The sequence below is a fragment of the Salmo salar genome, chromosome ssa17 (assembly GCF_905237065.1).
Source record: "Salmo salar chromosome ssa17, Ssal_v3.1, whole genome shotgun sequence".
NCBI lineage: Eukaryota > Metazoa > Chordata > Actinopteri > Salmoniformes > Salmonidae > Salmo > Salmo salar.
This window is the reverse complement of record NC_059458.1, coordinates 34,733,962-34,750,955: the sequence shown is the minus strand read 5'-3', so window position 1 is coordinate 34,750,955 and position 16,994 is coordinate 34,733,962. Positions and strand designations below refer to the sequence as shown.

Below are 16,994 nucleotides of genomic sequence, written 5' to 3'. Positions count from 1 at the left end.
ATGCTAAACAGCCATAGAGACAGAGATACGATGCTAAACAGCCATAGAGAGACAGAAATACGATGCTAAACAGCCATAGAGACAGAGATACGATGCTAAACAGCCATAGAGACAGAGATACGATGCTAAACAGCCATAGAGACAGAAATACGATGCTAAACAGCCATAGAGACAGAGATACGATGCTAAACAGCCATAGAGACAGAGGATACGATGCTAAACAGCCATAGAGACAGAGATACGATGCTAAACAGCCATAGAGACAGAAATACGATGCTAAACAGCCATAGAGACAGAGATACGATGCTAAACAGCCATAGAGAGACAGAGATACGATGCTAAACAGCCATAGAGACAGAAATACGATGCTAAACAGCCATAGAGACCAGAAATACGATGCTAAACAGCCATAGAGACAGAGATACGATGCTAAACAGCCATAGAGACAGAAATACGATGCTAAACAGCCATAGAGACAGAGATACGATGCTAAACAGCCATAGAGAGACAGAGATACGATGCTAAACAGCCATAGAGACAGAGATACGATGCTAAACAGCCATAGAGAGACAGAGATCGATGCTAAACAGCCATAGAGACAGAGATACGATGCTAAACAGCCATAGAGACAGAGATACGATGCTAAACAGCCATAGAGACAGAGATACGATGCTAAACAGCCATAGAGAGACAGAGATACGATGCTAAACAGCCATAGAGACAGAGATACGATGCTAAACAGCCATAGAGACAGAGATACGATGCTAAACAGCCATAGAGACAGAGATACGATGCTAAACAGCCATAGAGAGACAGAGATACGATGCTAAACAGCCATAGAGACAGAGATACGATGCTAAACAGCCATAAGAGACAGCGATACGATGCTAAACAGCCATAGAGAGACAGAGATACGATGCTAAACAGCCATAGAGAGACAGGGATACGATGCTAAACAGCCATAGAGAGACAGAGATACGATGCTAAACAGCCATAGAGAGACAGAGATACTGATGCTAAACAGCCATAGAGACAGAAATACGATGCTAAACAGCCATAGAGAGACAGAGATACGATGCTAAACAGCCATAGAGACAGAGATACGATGCTAAACAGCCATAGAGACAGAAATACGATGCTAAACAGCCATAGAGACAGAAATACGATGCTAAACAGCCATAGAGACAGAAATACGATGCTAAACAGCCATAGAGAGACAGAGATACGATGCTAAACAGCCATAGAGACAGAGATACGATGCTAAACAGCCATAGAGAGACAGAGATACGATGCTAAACAGCCATAGAGAGACAGAGATACGATGCTAAACAGCCATAGAGACAGAGATACGATGCTAAACAGCCATAGAGACAGAAATACGATGCTAAACAGCCATAGAGACAGAGATACGATGCTAAACAGCCATAGAGAGACAGAGATACGATGCTAAACAGCCATAGAGAGACAGAAATACAATGCTAAACAGCCATAGAGACACAATGCTAAACAGCCATAGAGACAGAGATACGATGCTAAACAGCCATAGAGACAGAAATACGATGCTAAACAGCCATAGAGACAGATACGATGCTAAACAGCCATAGAGACAGAAATACGATGCTAAACAGCCATAGAGACAGAGATACGATGCTAAACAGCCATAGAGACAGAGATACGATGCTAAACAGCCATAGAGAGACAGAGATACGATGCCTAAACAGCCATAGAGACAGAAATACGATGCTAAACAGCCATAGAGAGACAGATACACGATGCTAAACAGCCATAGAGACAGAAATACGATGCTAAACAGCCATAGAGACAGAAATACGATGCTAAACAGCCATAGAGACAGAAATACGATGCTAAACAGCCATGAGAGACAGAAATACGATGCTAAACAGCCATAGAGAGACAGAGATACGATGCTAAACAGCCATAGAGACAGAGATACGGTGCTAAACAGCCATAGAGACAGAGATACGATGCTAAACAGCCATAGAGAGACAGAGATACGATGCTAAACAGCCATAGAGAGACAGAGATACGATGCTAAACAGCCATAGAGACAGAGATACGATGCTAAACAGCCATAGAGACAGAGATACGATGCTAAACAGCCATAGAGAGACAGAGATACGATGCTAAACAGCCATAGAGACAGAGATACGATGCTAAACAGCCATAGAGAGACAGAAATACGATGCTAAACAGCCATAGAGACAGAGATACGATGCTAAACAGCCATAGAGACAGAGATACGATGCTAAACAGCCATAGAGACAGAGATACGATGCTAAACAGCCATAGAGAGACAGAGATACGATGCTAAACAGCCATAGAGACAGAAATACGATGCTAAACAGCCATAGAGAACAGAGATACGATGCTAAACAGCCATAGAGAGACAGAGATACGATGCTAAACAGCCATAGAGACAGAGTACGATGCTAAACAGCCATAGAGAGACAGAGATACGATGCTAAACAGCCATAGAGAGACAGAGATACGATGCTAAACAGCCATAGAGACAGAAATACGATGCTAAACAGCCATAGAGACAGAGATACGATGCTAAACAGCCATAGAGACAGAGATACGATGCTAAACAGCCATAGAGACAGAGATACGATGCTAAACAGCCATAGAGACAGAGATACGATGCTAAACAGCCATAGAGAGACAGAGATACGATGCTAAACAGCCATAGAGAGACAGAGATACGATGCTAAACAGCCATAGAGACAGAGATACGATGCTAAACAGCCATAGAGACAGAGATACGATGCTAAACAGCCATAGAGACAGAGATACGATGCTAAACAGCCATAGAGAGACAGAGATACGATGCTAAACAGCCATAGAGAGACAGAAATACAATGCTAAACAGCCATAGAGACACAATGCCAAACAGCCATAGAGACAGAGATACGATGCTAAACAGCCATAGAGACAGAAATACGATGCTAAACAGCCATAGAGATACGATGCTAAACAGCCATAGAGACAGAAATACGATGCTAAACAGCCATAGAGACAGAGATACGATGCTAAACAGCCATAGAGAGACAGAGATACGATGCTAAACAGACATAGAGAGACAGAGATACGATGCTAAACAGCCTATAGAGACAGAGATACGATGCTAAACAGCCACAGAGACAGAGATACGATGCTAAACAGCCATAGAGAGACAGAGATACGATGCTAAACAGCCATAGAGAGACAGAGATACGATGCTAAACAGCCATAGAGACAGAGATACGATGCTAAACAGCCATAGAGACAGAGATACGATGCTAAACAGCCATAGAGACAGAGATACGATGCTAAACAGCCATAGAGACAGAGATACGATGCTAAACAGCCATAGAGAGACAGAGATACGATGCTAAACAGCCATAGAGACAGAGATACGATGCTAAACAGCCATAAGAGACAGAGATACGATGCTAAACAGCCATAGAGACAGAGATACGATGCTAAACAGCCATAGAGAGACAGAGATACGATGCTAAACAGCCATAGAGACATCGATGCTAAACAGCCATAGAGAGACAGAGATACGATGCTAAACAGCCATAGAGAGACAGAGATACGATGCTAAACAGCCATAGAGACAGAGATACGATGCTAAACAGCCATAGAGAGACAGAGATACGATGCTAAACAGCCATAGAGAGACAGAGATACGATGCTAAACAGCCATAGAGAGACAGAGATACGATGCTAAACAGCCATAGAGACAGAGATACGATGCTAAACAGCCATAGAGACAGAGATACGATGCTAAACAGCCATAGAGACAAATACGATGCTAAACAGCCATAGAGACAGAAATACGATGCTAAACAGCCATAGAGACAGAGATACGATGCTAAACAGCCATAGAGAGACAGAGATACGATGCTAAACAGCCATAGAGAGACAGAGATACAATGCTAAACAGCCATAGAGAGACAGCGATACGATTCTAAACAGCCATAGAGACAGAGATACGATGCTAAACAGCCATAGAGAGACAGAGATACGATGCTAAACAGCCATAGAGAGACAGAGATACGATGCTAAACAGCCATAGAGACAGAAATACGATGCTAAACAGCCATAGAGACAGAGATACGATGCTAAACAGCCATAGAGACAGAGATACGATGCTAAACAGCCATAGAGACAGAGATACGATGCTAAACAGCCAGAGAAAGACAGAAATACGATGCTAAACAGCCATAGAGACAGAAATACGATGCTAAACAGCCATAGAGAGACAGAGATACGATGCTAAACAGCCATAGAGACAGAAATACGATGCTAAACAGCCATAGAGAGACAGAGATACGATGCTAAACAGCCATAGAGATACGATGCTAAACAGCCATAGAGAGACAGAGATACGATGCTAAACAGCCATAGAGAGACAGAGATACGATGCTAAACAGCCATAGAGAATACGATGCTAAACAGCCATAGAGAGACAGAGATACGATGCTAAACAGCCATAGAGAGACAGAGATACGATGCTAAACAGCCATAGAGAGACAGAGATACGATGCTAAACAGCCATAGAGAGACAGAGATACGATGCTAAACAGCCATAGAGAGACAGAGATACGATGCTAAACAGCCATAGAGACAGAAATACGATGCTAAACAGCCATAGAGAGACAGAGATACGATGCTAAACAGCCATAGAGACAGAAATACGATGCTAAACAGCCATAGAGAGACAGAGATACGATGCTAAACAGCCATAGAGACAGAAATACGATGCTAAACAGCCATAGAGACAGAGATACGATGCTAAACAGCCATAGAGAGACAGAGATACGATGCTAAACAGCCATAGAGAGACAGGATACGATGCTAAACAGCCATAGAGAGACAGAGATACGATGCTAAACAGCCATAGAGAGACAGAGATACGATGCTAAACAGCCATAGAGACAGAAATACGATGCTAAACAGCCATAGAGAGACAGAGATACGATGCTAAACAGCCATAGAGACAGAAATACGATGCTAAACAGCCATAGACAGAGATACGATGCTAAACAGCCATAGAGACAGAGATACGATGCTAAACAGCCATAGAGACAGAGATACGATGCTAAACAGCCATAGAGAGACAGAGATACGATGCTAAACAGCCATAGAGACAGAGATACGATGCTAAACAGCCATAGAGACAGAAATACGATGCTAAACAGCCATAGAGACAGAGATACGATGCTAAACAGCCATAGAGAGACAGAGATACGATGCTAAACAGCCATAGAGAGACAGAGATACAATGCTAAACTGCCATAGAGACACAGCGATGCTAAACAGCCATAGAGACAGAGATACGATGCTAAACAGCCATAGAGACAGAAATACGATGCTAAACAGCCATAGAGATACGATGCTAAACAGCCATAGAGACAGAAATACGATGCTAAACAGCCATAGAGACAGAGATACGACGCTAAACAGCCATAGAGAGACAGAGATACGATGCTAAACAGAAATAGAGAGACAGAGATACGATGCTAAACAGCCATAGAGAGACAGCGATACGATTCTAAACAGCCATAGAGACAGAGATACGATGCTAAACAGCCATAGAGAGACAGAGATACGATGCTAAACAGCCATAGAGAGACAGAGATACGATGCTAAACAGCCATAGAGACAGAAATACGATGCTAAACAGCCATAGAGACAGAGATACGATGCTAAACAGCCATAGAGACAGAGATACGATGCTAAACAGCCATAGAGACAGAGATACGATGCTAAACAGCCAGAGAAAGACAGAAATACGATGCTAAACAGCCATAGAGACAGAAATACGATGCTAAACAGCCATAGAGAGACAGAGATACGATGCTAAACAGCCATAGAGACAGAAATACGATGCTAAACAGCCATAGAGAGACAGAGATACGATGCTAAACAGCCATAGAGATACGATGCTAAACAGCCATAGAGAGACAGAGATACGATGCTAAACAGCCATAGAGAGACAGAGATACGATGCTAAACAGCCATAGAGATACGATGCTAAACAGCCATAGAGAGACAGAGATACGATGCTAAACAGCCATAGAGAGACAGAGATACGATGCTAAACAGCCATAGAGAGACAGAGATACGATGCTAAACAGCCATAGAGAGACAGAGATACGATGCTAAACAGCCATAGAGAGACAGAGATACGATGCTAAACAGCCATAGAGACAGAAATGCGATGCTAAACAGCCATAGAGACAGAAATACGATGCTAAACAGCCATAGAGACAGAAATACGATGCTAAACAGCCATAGAGAGACAGAGATACGATGCTAAACAGCCATAGAGACAGAAATATGATGCTAAACAGCCATAGAGACAGAAATACGATGCTAAACAGCCATAGAGAGACAGAAATACGATGCTAAACAGCCATAGAGAGACAGAGATACGATGCTAAACAGCCATAGAGACAGAGATACGGTGCTAAACAGCCATAGAGACAGAGATACGATGCTAAACAGCCATAGAGAGACAGAGATACGATGCTAAACAGCCATAGAGACAGAGATACGATGCTAAACAGCCATAGAGAGACAGAGATACGATGCTATACAGCCATAGAGACAGAGATACGATGCTAAACAGCCATAGAGACAGAGATACGATGCTAAACAGCCATAGAGACAGAGATACGATGCTAAACAGCCATAGAAAGACAGAAATACGATGCTAAACAGCCATAGAGACAGAAATACGATGTTAAACAGCCATAGAGACAGAGATACGATGCTAAACAGCCATAGAGAGACAGAGATACGATGCTAAACAGCCATAGAGAGACAGAGATACGATGCTAAACAGCCATAGAGACAGAAATACGATGCTAAACAGCCATAGAGAGACAGAGATACGATGCTAAACAGCCATAGAGAGACAGGGATACGATGCTAAACAGCCATAGAGAGACAGGGATACGATGCTAAACAGCCATAGAGAGACAGAGATACGATGCTAAACAGCCATAGAGAGACAAAGATACGATGCTAAACAGCCATAGAGACAGAAATACGATGCTAAACAGCCATAGAGAGACAGAGATACGATGCTAAACAGCCATAGAGACAGAGATACGATGCTAAACAGCCATAGAGACAGAAATACGATGCTAAACAGCCATAGAGACAGAAATACGATGCTAAACAGCCATAGAGACAGAAATACGATGCTAAACAGCCATAGAGACAGAGATACGATGCTAAACAGCCATAGAGACAGAGATACGATGCTAAACTGCCATAGAGAGACAGAGATACGATGCTAAACAGCCATAGAGAGACAGAGATACGATGCTAAACAGCCATAGAGACAGAGATACGATGCTAAACAGCCATAGAGACAGAAATACGATGCTAAACAGCCATAGAGACAGAGATACGATGCTAAACAGCCATAGAGAGACAGAGATACGATGCTAAACAGCCATAGAGAGACAGAAATACAATGCTAAACAGCCATAGAGACACAATGCTAAACAGCCATAGAGACAGAGATACGATGCTAAACAGCCATAGAGACAGAAATACGATGCTAAACAGCCAAAGAGATACGATGCTAAACAGCCATAGAGACAGAAATACGATGCTAAACAGCCATAGAGACAGAGATACGACGCTAAACAGCCATAGAGAGACAGAGATACGATGCTAAACAGAAATAGAGAGACAGAGATACGATGCTAAACAGCCATAGAGAGACAGCGATACGATTCTAAACAGCCATAGAGACAGAGATACGATGCTAAACAGCCATAGAGAGACAGAGATACGATGCTAAACAGCCATAGAGAGACAGAGATACGATGCTAAACAGCCATAGAGACAGAATACGATGCTAAACAGCCATAGAGAGACAGAGATACGATGCTAAACAGCCATAGAGACAGAGATACGATGCTAAACAGCCATAGAGACAGAGATACGATGCTAAACAGCCAGAGAAAGACAGAAATACGATGCTAAACAGCCATAGAGACAGAAATACGATGCTAAACAGCCATAGAGACAGAAATACGATGCTAAACAGCCATAGAGACAGAGATACGATGCTAAACAGCCATAGAGAGACAGAGATACGATGCTAAACAGCCATAGAGAGACAGAAATACAATGCTAAACAGCCATAGAGACACAATGCTAAACAGCCATAGAGACAGAGATATGATGCTAAACAGCCATAGAGACAGAAATACGATGCTAAACAGCCATAGAGATACGATGCTAAACAGCCATAGAGACAGAAATACGATGCTAAACAGCCATAGAGACAGAGATATGACGCTAAACAGCCATAGAGAGACAGCGATACGATTCTAAACAGCCATAGAGACAGAGATACGATGCTAAACAGCCATAGAGAGACAGAGATACGATGCTAAACAGCCATAGAGACAGAGATACGATGCTAAACAGCCATAGAGACAGAGATACGATGCTAAACAGCCATAGAAAGACAGAAATACGATGCTAAACAGCCATAGAGACAGAGATGCGATGCTAAACAGCCATAGAGAGACAGAGATACGATGCTAAACAGCCATAGAGACAGAGATACGATGCTAAACAGCCATAGAGACAGAAATACGATGCTAAACAGCCATAGAGACAGAGATACGATGCTAAACAGCCATAGAGAGACAGAGATACGATGCTAAACAGCCATAGAGAGACAGAAATACAATGCTAAACAGCCATAGAGACACAATGCTAAACAGCCATAGAGACAGAGATATGATGCTAAACAGCCATAGAGACAGAAATACGATGCTAAACAGCCATAGAGATACGATGCTAAACAGCCATAGAGACAGAAATACGATGCTAAACAGCCATAGAGACAGAGATATGACGCTAAACAGCCATAGAGAGACAGCGATACGATTCTAAACAGCCATAGAGACAGAGATACGATGCTAAACAGCCATAGAGAGACAGAGATACGATGCTAAACAGCCATAGAGACAGAGATACGATGCTAAACAGCCATAGAGACAGAGATACGATGCTAAACAGCCATAGAAAGACAGAAATACGATGCTAAACAGCCATAGAAAGACAGAAATACGATGCTAAACAGCCATAGAGACAGAGATACGATGCTAAACAGCCATAGAGAGACAGAGATACGATGCTAAACAGCCATAGAGAGACAGAGATACGATGCTAAACAGCCATAGAGAGACAGAGATACGATGCTAAACAGCCATAGAGAGACAGAGATACGATGCTAAACAGCCATAGAGAGACAGAGATACGATGCTAAACAGCCATAGAGAGACAGAGATACGATGCTAAACAGCCATAGAGACAGAGATACGATGCTAAACAGCCATAGAGAGACAGAGATACGATGCTAAACAGCCATAGAGAGACAGAGATACGATGCCAAACAGCCATAGAGACAGAAATACGATGCTAAACAGCCATAGAGACAGAAATACGATGCTAAACAGCCATAGAGACAGAAATACGATGCTAAACAGCCATAGAGACAGAAATACGATGCTAAACAGCCATAGAGACAGAGATACGATGCTAAACAGCCATAGAGAGACAGAAATACGATGCTAAACAGCCATAGAGAGACAGAGATACGATGCTAAACAGCCATAGAAAGACAGAAATACGATGCTAAACAGCCATAGAGACAGAAATACGATGCTAAACAGCCATAGAGACAGAAATACGATGCTAAACAGCCATAGGGAGACAGATACGATGCTAAACAGCAATAGAGAGACAGGGATACGATGCTAAACAGCCATAGAGAGACAGAGATACGATGCTAAACAGCCATAGAGAGACAGAGATACGATGCTAAACAGCCATAGAGACAGAGATACGATGCTAAACAGCCATAGAAAGACAGAGATACGATGCTAAACAGCCATAGAAAGACAGAGATACGATGCTAAACAGCCATAGAGACAGAGATACGATGCTAAACAGCCATAGAGACAGAGATACGATGCTAAACAGCCATAGAGAGACAGAGATACGATGCTAAACAGCCATAGAGAGACAGAAATACGATGCTAAACAGCCATAGAGACAGAAATACGATGCTAAACAGCCATAGAGACAGAGATACGATGCTAAACAGCCATAGAGAGACAGAGATACGATGCTAAACAGCCATAGAGACAGAAATACGATGCTAAACAGCCATAGAGACAGAGATACGATGCTAAACAGCCATAGAGAGACAGAGATACGATGCTAAACAGCCATAGAGACAGAAATACGATGCTAAACAGCCATAGAGAGACAGAGATACGATGCTAAACAGCCATAGAGACAGAAATATGATGCTAAACAGCCATAGAGAGACAGAGATACGATGCTAAACAGCCATAGAAAGACAGATACAGTTGAAGTCGGAAGTTTACATACACTTTGGTTGGAGTCATTAAAACTAGTTTTTCAACTACTCCACACATTTCTTATTAACCAACTATAGTTTTGGCAAGTCGGTTAAGACATCTACTTTGTGCATGACACAAGTAATTTTTCCAACAATTGTTTACAGACAGATTATTTCACTTATAATTAACTGTATAACAATTCCAGTGGGTCAGAAATGTACATACACTAAGTTGACTGTGCCTTTAAACAGCTAGGAAAATTACAGAAAATGCTGTCTTGGCTTTAGAAGCTTCTGATAGGCTAATTGACATCATATGAGTCAGTTGGAGGTGTACCTGCGGATATATTTCAAGGCCTACCTTCAAACTCAGTGCCTCTTTGCTTGACATCATGGGAAAATCAAAAGAAATCAGCCCAGACCTCAGAAAAAAAATTGTAGACCTCCACAAGTCTGATTCAGCCTTGGGAGCAATTTCCAAACACCTGAAGGTACCACATTCATCTGTACAAACAATATTACACAAGTATAAACACCATGGGACCATGCAGCAGTCATACAGCTCAGGAAGGAGACGCGTTCTGTTTCCTAGAGATGAACGTACTTTGGTGCGAAAAGTGCAAATCAATCCTAGAACAACAGAAAAGGACCTTGTGAAGATGCTGGAGGAAACAGGTACAAAAGTATCTGTATCCACAGTAAAATGAGTCCTATATCAACATAACCTGAAAGGCCGCTCAGCAAGGAAGCAGCCACTGCTCCAAAACCGCCATAAAAAAGCCAGACTACGGTTTGCAACTGCACATTGGGACAAAGATCGTACTTTTTGGAGAAATGTCCTCTGGTCTGATTTGACCATAATGACCATTGTTATGTTTGTAGAAAAAAGGGATGCTTGCAAGCCGAAGAACACCATCCCAACCATGAAGCACGGGGGTGGCAGCATCATGTTGTGGGGGTGCTTTGCTGCAGGAGGGACTGGTGCACTTCACAAAATGGATGGCATCATGAGGGAGCAAAATGATGTGGATATATTGAAGCAACATCTCAAGACATCAGTAAGGAAGTTAAAGCTTGGTCGCAAATGGGTCTTCCAAATGGACAATGACCCCAAGCATACTTCTAAAGTTGTGGCAAAATGGATTAAGGACAACAAAGTCAAGGTATTGGAGTGGCCATCACAAAGCCCTGACCTCAATCCTATAGACATTTTGTGGGCAGAACTGAAAAAGTGTGTGCGAGCAAGGAGGCCTACAAACCTGACTCAGCTACACCAGCTCTGTCAGGAGGAATGGGCCAAAATTTACCCAACTTATTGTGGGAAGCTTGTGGAAGGCTATCCGAAACGTTTGACCCAAGTTAAACAATTTAAAGGCAATGCTACCAAATACTAATTGAGTGTATGTAAACTTCTGACCCACTGACAATGTGATGAAAGAAATAAAAGCTGAAATAAATCACTCTCTCTACTATTATTCTGACATTTCACATTCTTAAAATAAAGTGGTGATCCTAACTGACCTAAGACAGGGAATTTTTACTAGGATTCAATGTCAGGAATTGTGAAAAACTGAGTTTAAATGTATTTGGCTAAGGTGTATGTAAACTTCCGACTTCAACCGTATGATGCCAAACAGCCATAGAGAGACAGAGATATGACCCTAAACAGAGACACTGCAGACTGCAGAGGGTAAGCTTCAGTTCTGACCAATGGAGGCGAAGAAGATGATGGCGAGGAAGTCTCTGATTGGCTCGATGCAGCCCATGACCTCCGTGGTGCAAATCTGACCCTGCGAGGAGAGAAGCGCTCCAGCCAGGAAGCAGCCCAGCTCCATGGAAATGTCCAAGAACTCCGTCACCTGGAAAACGCCGGGGGAAAAACATCATTTGACATACATTTGGTAGAATGGATATAGTGTAACAATTTATATCATAAACTCCCTAATGACACAGTATTGCTTTGTATTGGAATGTCCATTGTAGTACTTGATTGTACAGGAAATATATTCTCTGTTGGAGAAGAGAGCTATATCTCACAGAGGAGAGGATAGAGGAGGGGAAGCTATATCTCACAGAGGAAAGGATAGAGGAGGGGGAGCTATATCTCACAGAGGAGAGGATAGAGGAGGGGAAGCTATATCTCACAGAGGAGAGGATAGAGGAGGGGAAGCTATATCTCACAGAGGAGAGGATAGAGGAGGGGAAGCTATATCTCACAGAGGAAAGGATAGAGGAGGGGGAGCAACATCTCACAGAGGAGAGGATAGAGGAGGGGGAGCTATATCTCACAGAGGAGAGGATAGAGGAGGGGAAGCTATATCTCACAGAGGAGAGAATAGAGGAGGGGAAGCTATATCTCACAGAGGAGAGAATAGAGGAGGGGAAGCTATATCTCACAGAGGAGAGGATAGAGGAGGGGGAGCTATATCTCACAGAGGAGAGGATAGAGGAGGGGGGAGCTATATCTCACAGAGGAGATGATAGAGGAGGGGGAGCTATATCTCACAGAGGAGAGGATAGAGGAGGGGGGAGCTATATCTCACAGAGGAGAGGATAGAGGAGGGGGAGCTATATCTCACAGAGGAGAGGATAGAGGAGGGGGGAGCTATATCTCACAGAGGAGAGGATAGAGGAGGGGGAGCTATATCTCACAGAGGAGAGGATAGAGGAGGGGGGAGCTATATCTCACAGAGGAGAGGATAGAGGAGGGGGAGCTATATCTCACAGAGGAGAGGATAGAGGAGGGGGAGCTATATCTCACAGAGGAGAGGATAGAGGAGGGGGAGCTATATCTCACAGAGGAGAGGATAGAGGAGGGGGGAGCTATATCTCACAAAGGAGAGGATAGAGGAGGGGGGAGCTACATCTCACAGAGGAGAGGATAGAGGAGGGGGGAGCTATATCTCAAAGAGGAGAGGATAGAGGAGGGGGGAGCTATATCTCACAGAGGAGAGGATAGAGGAGGGGGGAGCTATATCTCACAGAGGAGAGGATAGAGGAGGGGAGCTATATCTCACAGAGGAGAGGAGAGGATAGAGGAGGGGGGAGCTATATCTCACAGAGGAGAGGATAGAGGAGGGGGAGCTATATCTCACAGAGGAGATGATAGAGGAGGGGGAGCTATATCTCACAGAGGAGAGAATAGAGGAGGGGGAGCTATATCTCACAGAGGAGAGGATAGAGGAGGGGGAGCTATATCTCACAGAGGAGAGGATAGAGGAGGGGGGAGCTATATCTTACAGAGGCGAGGATAGAGGAGGGGGGAGCTATATCTCACAGAGGAGAGGATAGAGGAGGAGGAGCTATATCTTACAGAGGAGAGGATAGAGGAGGGGGAGCTATATCTCACAGAGGAGAGGATAGAGGAGGGGGAGCTACATGTAACAGAGGAGAGGATAGAGGAGGGGGAGCTATATCTCACAGAGGAGAGGATAGAGGAGGGGGAACTACATCTCACAGAGGAGAGGATAGAGGAGGGGGAACTACATCTCACAGAGGAGAGGAGAGGATAGAGGAGGGGGAGCTATATCTCACAGAGGAGAGGATAGAGGAGGGGGAGCTATATCTCACAGAGGAGAGGATAGAGGAGGGGGAGCTACATCTCACAGAGGAGAGGATAGAGGAGGGGGAGCTATATCTCACAGAGGAGAGAATAGAGGAGGGGGAGCTATATCTCACAGAGGAGAGGAGAGGATAGAGGAGGGGAGCTATATCTCACAGAGGAGAGGATAGAGGAGGGGGGAGCTATATCTCACAGAGGAGAGGATAGAGGAGGGGGAGCTATATCTCACAGAGGAGAGGAGAGGATAGAGGAGGGGGAGCTATATCTCACAGAGGAGAGGATAGAGGAGGGGGAGCTATATCTCACAGAGGAGAGGATAGAGGAGGGGGAGCTATATCTCACAGAGGAGAGGATAGAGTAGGGGGAACTACATCTCACAGAGGAGAGGATAGAGGAGGGGGAGCTACATCTCACAGAGGAGAGGATAGAGGAGGGGGAGCTATATCTCACAGAGGAGATGATAGAGGAGGGGGAGCTATATCTCACAGAGGAGAGAATAGAGGAGGGGGAGCTATATCTCACAGAGGAGAGGATAGAGGAGGGGGAGCTATATCTCACAGAGGAGAGGATAGAGGAGGGGGGAGCTATATCTCACAGAGGCGAGGATAGAGGAGGGGGGAGCTATATCTCACAGAGGAGAGAATAGAGGAGGAGGAGCTATATCTTACAGAGGAGAGGATAGAGGAGGGGGGAGCTATATCTCACAGAGGAGAGGATAGAGGAGGGGGAGCTACATGTAACAGAGGAGAGGATAGAGGAGGGGGAGCTATATCTCACAGAGGAGAGGATAGAGGAGGGGGAACTACATCTCACAGAGGAGAGGATAGAGGAGGGGGAACTACATCTCACAGAGGAGAGGAGAGGATAGAGGAGGGGGGAGCTATATCTCACAGAGGAGAGGATAGAGGAGGGGGGAGCTATATCTCACAGAGGAGAGGATAGAGGAGGGGGAGCTATATCTCACAGAGGAGAGGATAGAGGAGGGGGAGCTATATCTCACAGAGGAGAGAGAGGATAGAGGAGGGGGGAGCTATATCTCACAGAGGAGAGGATAGAGGAGGGGGGAGCTATATCTCACAGAGGAGAGGATAGAGGAGGGGAGCTATTCTCACAGAGGAGAGGAGGGGGGAGCTATATCTCACAGAGGAGAGGAATAGAGGAGGGGGGAGCTATATCTCACAGAGGAGAGGAGAGTAGAGGAGGGGGGAGCTATATCTCACAGAGGAGAGGATAGAGGAGGGGGAGCTATATCTCACAGAGGAGAGGATAGAGGAGGGGGGAGCTATATCTCACAGAGGAGAGGATAGAGGAGGGGGGAGCTATATCTCACAGAGGAGAGGATAGAGGAGGGGGGAGCTATATCTCACAGAGGAGAGGATAGAGGAGGGGGAGCTATATCTCACAGAGGAGAGGATAGAGGAGGGGGGAGCTATATCTCACAGAGGAGAGGATAGAGGAGGGGGAGCTATATCTCACAGAGGAGAGGATAGAGGAGGGGGGAGCTATATCTCACAGAGGAGAGGATAGAGGAGGGGGAGCTATATCTCACAGAGGAGAGGATAGAGGAGGGGGAGCTATATCTCACAGAGGAGAGGATAGAGGAGGGGGAGCTATATCTCACAGAGGAGAGGATAGAGGAGGGGGGAGCTATATCTCACAGAGGAGAGGATAGAGGAGGGGGAGCTATATCTCACAGAGGAGAGGATAGAGGAGGGGGGAGCTATATCTCACAGAGGAGAGGATAGAGGAGGGGGGAGCTATATCTCACAGAGGAGAGGATAGAGGAGGGGGAGCTATATCTCACAGAGGAGAGGATAGAGGAGGGGGGAGCTATATCTCACAGAGGAGAGGATAGAGGAGGGGGGGAGCTATATCTCACAGAGGAGAGGATAGAGGAGGGGGGAGCTATATCTCACAGAGGAGAGGATAGAGGAGGGGGAGCTATATCTAACAGAGGAGAGGATAGAGGAGGGGGGAGCTATATCTCACAGAGGAGAGGATAGAGGAGGGGGAGCTATATCTCACAGAGGAGAGGATAGAGGAGGGGGGAACTACATCTCACAGAGGAGAGGATAGAGGAGGGGGGGAGCTATATCTCACAGAGGAGAGGATAGAGGAGGGGGAGCTATATCTCACAGAGGAGAGGATAGAGGAGGGGGGAGCTATATCTCACAGAGGAGAGGGATAGAGGAGGGGGAGCTATATCTCACAGAGGAGAGGATAGAGGAGGGGGGAGCTATATCTCACAGAGGAGAGGATAGAGGAGGGGGAGCTATATCTCACAGAGGAGAGGATAGAGTAGGGGGGAGCTATATCTCACAGAGGAGAGGATAGAGGAGGGGGGGAGCTATATCTCACAGAGGAGAGGATAGAGGAGGGGGGAGCTATATCTCACAGAGGAGAGGATAGAGGAGGGGGAGCTATATCTCACAGAGGAGAGGATAGAGGAGGGGGAGCTATATCTCACAGAGGAGAGGATAGAGGAGGGGGGAGCTATATCTCACAGAGGAGAGGATAGAGGAGGGGGGAGCTATATCTCACAGAGGAGAGGATAGAGGAGGGGGAACTATATCTCACAGAGGAGAGGAAGAGGATAGAGGAGGGGGAGCTATATCTCACAGAGGAGATGATAGAGGAGGGGGGAGCTATATCTCACAGAGGAGAGGATAGAGGAGGGGGAGCTATATCTCACAGAGGAGAGGATAGAGGAGGGGGAGCTATATCTCACAGAGGAGAGGATAGAGGAGGGGGAGCTATATCTCACAGAGGAGAGGATAGAGGAGGGGGAGCTATATCTCACAGAGGAGAGGATAGAGGAGGGGGGAGCTATATCTCACAGAGGAGAGGATAGAGGAGGGGGAGCTATATCTCACAGAGGAGAGGAGGGGGAGCTATATCTCACAGAGGAGAGGATAGAGGAGGGGGAGCTATATCTCACAGAGGAGAGGATAGAGGAGGGGGGAGCTATATCTCACAGAGGAGAGGATAGAGGAGGGGGAGCTATATCTCACAGAGGAG

At 45.2% G+C, this 16,994-nt stretch overlaps 1 protein-coding gene across 1 annotated transcript in view; it reads right to left on the bottom strand.

Moving 5' to 3' along the window:
• Nucleotides 1-16,994, bottom strand: part of LOC106575883 (transmembrane and coiled-coil domain-containing protein 3) — a 165,958-nt gene that overhangs the window by 98,158 nt on the left and 50,806 nt on the right. Inside the window, exon 6 of the mRNA XM_045699576.1 lies at nucleotides 12,123-12,273. Coding sequence (XP_045555532.1) covers nucleotides 12,123-12,273 — 151 coding nt within the window. The remainder of the gene's footprint in view (nucleotides 1-12,122; nucleotides 12,274-16,994) is intronic.